Source organism: Notolabrus celidotus, chromosome 9, assembly GCF_009762535.1.
Source record: "Notolabrus celidotus isolate fNotCel1 chromosome 9, fNotCel1.pri, whole genome shotgun sequence".
NCBI lineage: Eukaryota > Metazoa > Chordata > Actinopteri > Labriformes > Labridae > Notolabrus > Notolabrus celidotus.
The window spans coordinates 25,766,352-25,776,554 of record NC_048280.1 but is presented as its reverse complement, the minus strand read 5'-3'; the positions used below and the strand labels follow the sequence as shown (position 1 = coordinate 25,776,554).

General features: G+C 41.5%; 1 protein-coding gene across 2 annotated transcripts in view; it reads left to right on the top strand.

The window, feature by feature from the left end:
- Nucleotides 1-819: 819 nt before the first annotated feature.
- The window catches only part of dtx1 (deltex 1, E3 ubiquitin ligase), a 64,924-nt gene continuing 55,540 nt past the window's right edge, over nt 820-10,203 (top strand). The window contains exons 1-2 of one of the 2 annotated variants that reach the window (XM_034692679.1): nt 820-1,199; nt 1,786-2,410. In XM_034692679.1, the coding sequence (XP_034548570.1) occupies nt 2,152-2,410 (259 nt within the window). In that variant the 5' untranslated portion in view covers nt 820-1,199; nt 1,786-2,151. Of the gene's footprint in view, nt 1,313-1,785; nt 2,411-10,203 lie in introns of both variants that reach the window. The other variant, XM_034692680.1, reaches the window with a different exon arrangement.

Sequence of the window (10,203 nt, the reverse complement as noted above, 5' to 3'; positions counted from 1 at the left end):
AGATTTTTTGCTTTAAAAAGACAAATAAGCGAGGCAACATGAATATTCTACTACAAAAAAAATACAAGCAAACTCCTGCACACTTTCTATCTATCAAAACTACATAAGTTGGTCATTTTAGTATAGCCTCCTGAAACACTGACAAACACTTGACAGTAAGACAATGTGCAAGAGCTCACATGCATTATTCAATGAATGAGTTGTCTCCTACATTAATGTTTTATGGAATTAACGTGTGATTTGTGTTTCTACAATTAACGGTACCAACCAAAGAAAATGTGCATGAATCTCATGCATGGGAAAACTACTAACAGCCTGTTGCAACACAATACAAGTAGATGCTGTCTGCATTATACCCACATCTGATGAGGCAGATATCCAATCATTTAGAATTCAAAGGTGGCAAATCAAGTTTCAAGGGGGCAAAGGCAACCCCTGCACTTTGTATTGCTCTGTAGCTATGCTTTATGAATGAACTTGCAGTGCATTCATTTCTGCTTCTTATAAAGGCTTACCAGCATCCCTCTGTATGCCACAACAATTACAGTTTCAGTTTAAGCAGGGGGTCTTCTCTTGATATGCCATAAAATTCACCTAATGTCGATACAAATATTTAATTCAATTCTCATTTACATTTTTAAATTATTTTCTTTATGATTTATTTGGCAAAAGAGCGTTTTTTTTCCCAACTTTGGTTAATGTTAACATCCGGTATCTCTTTGTCTATTACGCTTCACTCTGTTTTCAGAGTAATCGTGTCAACTGAGGTTTTATTTTGAAATCTCATATCATACCGGAAGTGAAGCAGTTTTGTTTTCTTGATATTGACACTTTTGATAATTTTCCACGGCCAACCATACAGGTGCGCTTGGACATTTGTGCGTGATTATCGGGAGCAGGAGATGCGTAATGGCCCTCTGAATGCATGCTGTTTGGCGCTATAGGCAGAAGACCTCATGCACAGCACAGAGTGTCTCTGCACATCAGACATTGAGCACCGAGCAACTGGGGCATGCACCCACTTTAACACAGCGGACCAACAAGCTGCTGTAGTCTGTGGCATATCCACGAGAATAAAACGACGTATTGTTTTTTTCTGCAACAACACTGGATTACTGGAGCTGCAGGAGGAGGCTCTGGAGAAACATTTGAGCTCTACGGACAAACGGAAACGTACGAGTCACAGCTGTGAACGACAGGTGCGTTTTCACATTTGCACCTCGTTTTTTTCTTTTGCAATCTGATTTTCGGTCGGAGCCTGAGATGCAGCCTCTACCTGACAGATGTGTGGCAACATAACTGCAGCCTACAGGTTTGTATCGACACAATGTAGTCTTGCGTGTTATGCATTCCACGAAAAAAACAGATGTTTGTTTTGTACTACAGTGATTTCATGCCATTTAGATATCTTAAAAGCATCAGAGAGTGCCCCTTGCGCTTCATTTACTGTACCTGAGCAGCTTTCTATGTGCAAAATGTCTGATATTCCGTCTGTTAGGATTATGATCTGGCTCTTAATGCACACTGATTGCCCCCTTCTACTCCAATCTGATGGCAATGACAGTTATTTTGCTGCCCAGGGGTGGCTCATGTACAATATTTGTCACTGCACTTGAAGTAAACAGAATTGCCTAGAGGTACAGGCCACTAATGGGACTCTGGCACAGAACTGGCCATGTTTTTATCTCCTCCACAGAGACATAGTCTGTCTGATGAGAAACAACTCAAGGGAGAAATCACAGAATTTGTTTACCAGGATGTTTCTGCTTCTTGTCTTTTATTCAGAGAGCCTGTCTTCCTGCTGCTGATCTACTGTGGTTGGCTGCTGAGCACTGAGACTGCTACAACTGCAAATTTTATCATCACCTTCATCATCAACGTCTGCCACTTCAAACACGGCAAGACTCAAGAGGACAGTGGCTGCTTTTTGGCTGATCAAAGCGCCAGCAGTCACAGAGTACCTGCAGACGATGGCTCTAGATGAGCTGCTCGCTTGAAAGCAGCATGAGATAATTGAGGACTAACTTGTTTAATTGCTGATTCAAGCTTTTTTCTCTGTTTGGCGCTGATCAACATGCTCCAGTGTGTCAGCTGACTGACAAGGTTGCAGTGCTGTTCGAGCCAGGGACAAGCTCAGTCACAGCAAAGGAGATGGCTCGTCCAGGAACAGGGCTGCTGGCACCCGTAAATGGGCTGGGGTACCCACCTCAGAATCTGGCCCGGGTGGTGGTCTGGGAGTGGCTGAACGAACACGGGAGATGGAGGCCCTACACTGCAGCTGTTTGCCACCATATTGAGAACGTGTTGAAAGGGGACGCTCGGGGTACTGTAGTCCTGGGGCAGGTGGATGGACAACTCTCCCCTTACGTCATTGACCTGCAGTCCATGCACCAGTTTCGACAGGATACAGGTAAGAGATGTGGAAGTTTCCTGATTGTGTATGCAGATGACACTGATTTGGGTGTCAAAGGAGATAATGAAGATGTAAACACAATAGTCATCTTTACATTAAGTAGTTGATTCCCCAGTGGCTCTAATGTTTGTAACACATAGATTAATAGTTTGTGTTTGCTACCCTCACCTCAGATCATGTCACTCTGTGACCATTTTGAACAGAGCAATCTTTGTGTGGTTTCTACACAAATCTTATGTAACTTTCAAGAGAATAAATCACAGTCATGGGTGTCCCATCTGCTTTGGGATAATGCAAACGAGCCACAGGTTGAGTTTAGAGGTGTTTCAACAAACGGGACACAAAACAGCCAGATGACAACATTGTGACAATAAATTATTCACCCTGGAGTGTATTTATGCGGCTGCTGGAATGCCATGACCTTGCCAAATGTCACCATGTTGGAGGGGCTGTGCGTTCACCAGGCAGATGGGTGCTGGAGCTGAGTGAGATGCTACACACGCCGCACAGATTATTGTGTTAATCTGAAATTATTAATTTCCTTTTAAAGGACAGGAAAAATAACAATGATTGTTTTGATAGTTACTGTACATTATGGTATGAAGACTCATTGCCTGTGATTCCTGCCTATTGCTTACTCCACAGGATGCAAGAACTATAAAATGCATGGAAAAATCGTACACATGTAAGACATTGAACTAATATCCGTCATGATTTAAATACTAGAAAGGTCCTTTAAAAAGTCTCATCAGTTTTATATTTACAGTGAGTTCTTCTTGATAGCATTAGACCAGTATTTTCATTTGGGATTTAATTATACATCAAAGTTGGGATAGAATATGATTCACAATGCTGAGTCCACAATACAGTTTTTCGCAATACATTTGAGGGTGTTTATGTTCAAGTTTTAGAGAAGAGATTACTTCATTTAACTGTTATTTGTGATGCTTTTATTTTGCCTTTTTATTGCCTCACACCTAAATTGCTTTATTTTCTATTTTGTTAACATGCGTGCTTTTAATTTGAAAGGACACCAGAGATACTCCTGCCATATCGTGAGGTCACAAAGTGAAAACAGCAAAAAGAACAAAAACAGGAAAAAATGTTTGACGTGATAGCACACCCCAAAGAGGCATATGCTGTTATGTAACGTGTGTTACTTCTCTCTCTCTCTCTGTTACCTGCAGAGCAGGTTTAGACACTACTCATGACTCATCTATGAGAAGTCGAGAGAGAGTGAGAGAGAATGGGAAAGGGAAAGATAGATGGATAATCAACTAGTTTACCTATGATGGATGACAATCTTGTATGGATAAAAAAAGAAAAATGCTAAAATGCTCGGACTACCCAGGTGTTGCCGACTTGTGGGAAACACTGGAAGTGCATCCTCACCTGCTAAACCTTCGCCTGCTACCACCATGCATTTGTGCACAAGAGTATTAAAACATAGATAACACCCTCTGCTGTTTTAAAATGGTGTCACAGTAAATTTTTCATCTCACTGATTTGAATCATCCCACATTTTATTCATTTATGGATAGATTACTTTAGAAGCAACATGTTAACAGCAGTAAGAGACTTACTTTTGTCAAAGTAAATGTATCTTAAATAAGTAACAGAGTTCTGTATTCATGTACTTGGCAATGGCTATTAGCCAATGACGTAAGTGTCTCAAATTTGAATTAATTGATTCATTTATTTTCAATTTCTTTCCATTCTCACCAGTATTTCTTCAAACGTCTACACTAAAACCACTCCAATAATCCTCTACAAATGAAATTATAGCACCTAAAAACTCATTTGCTTCAATTCAAACCTGGCAGGAATCACCTGGAGCCTTAGCTTTGTGCACACTTTGAGACAGTCTCCATGTTAGAAATACATATATGTAGTATACATAATCCCTCTTCTACCTGTTGTGTCAAGTAAAGAGAAATCAAAATCCACACATTGGCTCCAACATTAATAACAACAGTAGTAGTAAATGTTGCTCTGGAGTAAAATCCACCCAGCAGTCTGTGTTTGGTTGATTGTAATTCTCCCTAATGGCTGCTGCCTTTTTAAATATGACCAGATGTTTTCGCTGTACTCCACCAAACCTCAACACACACTCTGTGTTTGCCTCTGTGTGTGGATTCACCTTCCTTCTGTTCCAGTGTTTGAAGCAGAGATATGGGGGAGGTTTCAGACATCTGTTAGAGGCAGCCTTGGACAAATCTCAGCTGCTTGATTTATTCTTCACACCTGACTCGTCTACACATCACAATGATGGAGTCGATTGTAAAAAAAAAAATGTGTCTGATTGTGATTTTGCATAAGGATTGTGGAGACAGGTTATGTTTGCTTGAAAGTTCTCCTTCAGAGTCTCTCAGTTGAAGGTGTCATGTAACATCAGAGCCCCGAGGAGGTACACTGAGACACATGGGATACACAGAAGGTGACCTGGCATGCACCTGCATTATGTCACCTTTTATCACTTTAAAGTGGTTCATTTACATTTGATACATATCTGTTGATTGAGTTCACATTGCTTTAAAGAAGAAACGGCATAGGCTACATACAGTGGGGCAAAAAAGTATTTAGTCAGCCACTGATTTTGCAAGTTCTCCTACTTAGAAAGATGAGAGAGGTCTGTAAAGGTCTGCAGTGATGTTTTGGGGCTGTCGCTGGGCAACACGGACTTTCAACTCCCTCCACAAATTTTCTATGGGGTTGAGGTCTGGAGACTGGCTAGGCCACTCCAGGACCTTGAAATGCTTTTTACGGAGCCACTCGTTTGTTGCCCGAGCGGTGTGTTTGGTATCATTGTCATGCTGGAAGACCTAGCCACGTTCCATCTTCAATGCTCTCACTGATGGAAGGAGGTTTTGGCTTAAAATCTCACGATACATGGTCCGTTCATTCTTCCCTTAACACGGATCAGTCGTCCTGTCCCCTTTGCAGAAAAACAGCCCCAAAGCATGAGGTTTCCACCCCCATGGTTCACAGTAGGTATGGTGTTCTTGGGATGCAACTCAGCATTCCTCTTCCTCCAAACATGACGAGTTGAGTTTTTACCGAAATTTCAATTTTGGTTTCATCTGACCACATGATATTCTCCCAGTCCTCTTCTGGATCATCCATATGCTCTCTGGCAAACTTCAGACAGGCCTGGACATGTACTGGCATAAGCAGGGGGGCACGTCTGGCGCTGCAGGATTTGAGTCCCTCTCGGCGTAGTGTGTTACTGATGGTAGCCTTTGTTACTTTGGTCCCAGCTCTCTGCAGGTCATTCATCAGGTCTCTCCATGTAGTTCTGGGATTTTTGCTCACCGTTCTCATGATCGGTGCAGGTCCACAATTTTCTTCCTGGTGTCCTTCGACAGCTCTTTGGTCTTGGCCATGGTTGAGTTTGGAGTCTGACTGTTGGAGGCTGTGGACAGGTGTCTTTTATACAGATAACAAGTTCAAACAGGTGCCATTAATACAGGTAACGAGTGGAGGACAGAAGAGCTTCGTAAAGAAGAAGTTACAGGTCTGTGAGAGCCAGAAATCTTGCTGGTTTGATGGTGACCAAATACTTATTTTCCACCATAATTTACAAATAAGTTCTTTAAAAATCCTACAATGTGATTTCCTGGATTTTTTTTCTCATTTTGTCTCTCATAGTTGAAGTGTACCTCTGATGAAAATTACAGACCTCTCTCATCTTTCTAAGTAGGAGAACTTGCAAAATCAGTGGCTGACTAAATACTTTTTTGCCCCACTGTAACAGCCCCTGTCTGTAAAATAACTGGCAAATTATGCAAATTATGGACAAAACTGTCAAACTAAAATTATTTTTTCAGCTACATAAATACACACAGCTGTTCTAAGTTCTAGCAGTGTATTTTCTTCTGTGAATGTTTTTATGGAAACCCATTTACAGATGGGTGTAACAGACTAACACAAGCTATAAACTCTGCGGTATGTGGTCTTGGGAAAACTGTGTACTTTCCCCTTTTTAAATAACTATAGCATCATATTTTAAAGAATATAGTGTCAGTATTTTTTTTTTTATTTCATCGGATGTGATTCACTGTACTTACTAATTGACTATTTTTCTCTGACTTGACAAGGAGGAAACTCAAGAGTTGTTATAATGTCAACTAAAGGTTTTATGCATACAAGGTACATCACAATTCTTACCTACTCAACACTTCTTTATTGGTCAGCATCTAAGAATACAGTCAGCAGTAAGAGTTTTGAAGAAAACAGGCATGTTCAGTAAGACAAATATTTCTAGATAGTGTAATAAAGTACATTCTATTCTATTCTAATGTTAGCCTAAAATCAATATGATGGCTAACGTTAGAATAGAAAGTGAAAAAATGCTAATGTTTGCTGTTGACCAATGTTAGCCAACTGGTTGATTTGTCTTTTTTTCAAGGAATAATGGCCTGCACTCCTGCCATTTATTCTCAATCTAGACTTTTCAGTCACTGATCAGTTGGGAAACGGTAAACTTTGACTTTTGTCACATTTTCTAAGTTTATATTAGGGATACACCGATCCCACTTTTAGGTCCCGATACTGATATCAATACCTGGGCTTTGGTATCTGCCGATACCGATACTAGCCGATCCAATCCTGGTATTGATTTAACAGTCTCTATTCCTTAATGTGAGGATAGAATCATGTTTTGGCAACTTCAGGCTTTTCTGACTTGATGGTGAACTGCACCTGGGTTCCAAGTGCTAAACCAGAGGCTGAAATCCCTTATTTCAAGGATCCGGAAAATTTAAATCCAATATCCTGTCCATTTTTTCACACTTTGAATCCATTAATAGAAGGTTTCTTGCTTCTTTGCAGTAGGCTACAGCTGACGTAAACTTCTTCCTTTGGGCTTCCATTATATTTTTCAGCGTGACTGCCATCCATCGAAACATTACCGCTGCACATGTTGCAAGTTTCCGGCGGAGTTGTTAGTAAAGAAGCGTGACATGTATCTAAACTGTAGAGCCTTTTGAATAGATCTGCCTTATAGATCGGCACTATATATCGGCCCCTTGTCACCGATATCCGATCTAGCTTTTTGAGTCCGATCTAGCCGATATCTGATACCAGGATTGGATCGGTGCCTCCCTAGTTTATATGACTTGCAGCCTTATTTTTGTGTGCCACCAGAGAAAGGTGGCACATAGACCATACCTGTAAGTAAAGGAAGCACAACATTAATTAATAATGGTTACACTGAACTCAAAACCAGAATACTATTTTCAATAAAGACAGATTCTAATTATTTGTGTTATGGCTTTATTTCATATAACATCAAGAGGATTTTACCAGGTAAAAGTGGTCACAAAAGCACCAGATAATAGTAAGTACACACCACAGCATAATAAAACTATTCTCAATCAGTCACTGCTCAGTTGGGAAACAGTAAACTTTTTGTGACATTTTCTAAGTTTATATGATGTACATCCTTATTTTTTCTCAGTGTTGACCCATTTAGAGGGTCATTTGCTATATTTAAGCTAGCCTATAGTGTTCTTAGAAAAAGGGTAATGTAGACACCAGACAAGTAGTAAGTGTTCTTGTTTATATATAACACACAGGTACGAAAGCAGGTGTGAGAACTATAGATAGCATGAAGAGGGCCTGGATCCCAACTTAAAAACAGTATACAGCCTATACACCCTCTAAACAAGCCCTCTGTTCTTTATGACTGTAGGTTCTTTTGAGTTTGAAATGCTGACTCTGACACTGGCTGTGTTACTGCATGACAGTCAGGAAGTCTTGTAGTATTAGGATCTGTCTAAGTGGATTTCTGCTGTCCATGTCGGTGTTATCCCCTTTGATAGAACATAGCACAGTGCAACACATGTGTCTGGGGTTGATTGGCTACAAGATGAGCCACCAAACCCTTTGTCAGCCATTACCAGAGCCCAGAGGCCAGGCCTGACGTTTATCGGCCCTTGTGCCGTCGGCTGTGTTACCTTCCCCCTCGGCCAGGATAAACCTGTCACTGCAGGGCCTGACAAACAGCAGCCCAGTCGCCTGCTGCCTCCTATCCCTACTCCCCCCCCCCCCCCCCCCCCCCCTCCTTCCCCCAAACATGGGCTAACTTTTGTCATGCCACAACCATCGATTTGAGCTCCCATGAGGCCTAGCTTGCAGGCTGTGGCGATGTTGCCCTGTTGTTTGCACAAAGGGCCTCGAACAGCTTGTTTAAATGCAGAGTTTGATGTAGCTGTTTCACAACGGATGTTTGTTTTATTTGTAGCTCAGCAGGTCACCCGCAGCCACTTGCTCCGCTGCAGGCTTATGGAGTGTCCCTGTGGGGAAACCCCATTTTGTCATGAAGCCAGTGATCTCGTCCACTAAAGCTGTGTTTTGGCAAGAGCTGTGAAGAGAGTTATGAGTGCTCTGTGTCCCCTGTATGTGTGTGTGGGTATGTGTGTAACTTTGCTGACGTGTGTGACGGTGCACCCTGCCAGCTGTGTTACTTGTGGCTTGGTGTCCTTTCCCTGCAGGCTGTGTCGGGGTGCCCTGCTCTCCTGTGGGTTTGGGAGGGGCTCCTGTGGGTGGGAAAGAGGCAGAGTAACTCTGACTAATGAGACAGCAGCCATAGTTAATCTCCATGGCTCCCTTTAATCACAGCATCATGACGACAACACGCACCACAGACGATGCAGCAGGCCCCTGTCTGTAGGGAGTAAAATAAACACATCTGTATTTAGTTTGAAATCAAAAACACAGGGCATGGAGCTCCAGGAACTACTACTGGGGAAGAGCCCCAGTCTGTTTTGAAATCCTGATCTCCTGTGTTCTGTATATACAGTATGACTGAAGGCTTAGAGGCTTATATATAGTGAGGATGACTATCTGGCTGAAGGCAGGGAGAGGATTGGCTCCCGGCCAAGGTGGATCGATCCATTCTCCTCCCCAGAGGGGCCTTTGAACCTCTAAACACTGCTGTGGACTGATCCCCTTTCACTACACCCACTCCCATAGCAAAACACACAGGCTTATCTGCCATCTCCATCACTTACCAACACTTGTGGCCTGCCTGATGGATTTCACACTGCAGCTTTGGATTCTGCTGCCTGGCTTTTAAGCATTTCCCACGTAATTTTTTATTCTCATGATGGAAAGGTGGCACATAGACCATACCTGTAAGTAAAGGAAGCACAACATTAATTCATAAAGTTTACACTGAATTCAAAACCATAATACTTTTTTCAATAACGACAGATTCTATTTATTTGTGTTACGGCTTTATTTCATATTACATCAAGAGGATTTTACCAGGTAAAAGTGGTCAAAAAAGCACAAGAAAATAGTAAGTAGACATACCACAGCATAAGAAAACAATACATTCACTTCACAAGAGAATATATTACTTACCTAGCTAATGAAACTGACAATATTATCAAAATGCACCTGCAATCACATCAAACATGTCCTACCTTTACATTAAATATCTTAATCTTCAAAGTCAAACCTAAATTAATTTTTCGTTTTGAGTCTTTGTCTCATACATTATAGTTTTCCTAGGCAGGCAAACCCCATCGCCCAAGTTTCAACAGCAAGAGATTACCTAGCTGGCGGAAGCAATGGTGTTAGCTGTTGCTTAGTCCGGCAGCACAGAGAGTACAGAACTGGTTTTGATTGCATTTATTTTTTTGTTTCCACAGCTTGAGTCATGAATGAGCGATGTAAGGTTAACAGCAGCTTTTACACAAGTTGTGCCTTCCAGTGGAAATCAGTGCTTCTGCTTGTAAAATAGAAAAACCTTCTACTGACATATAAATAATAATCAAACAAAC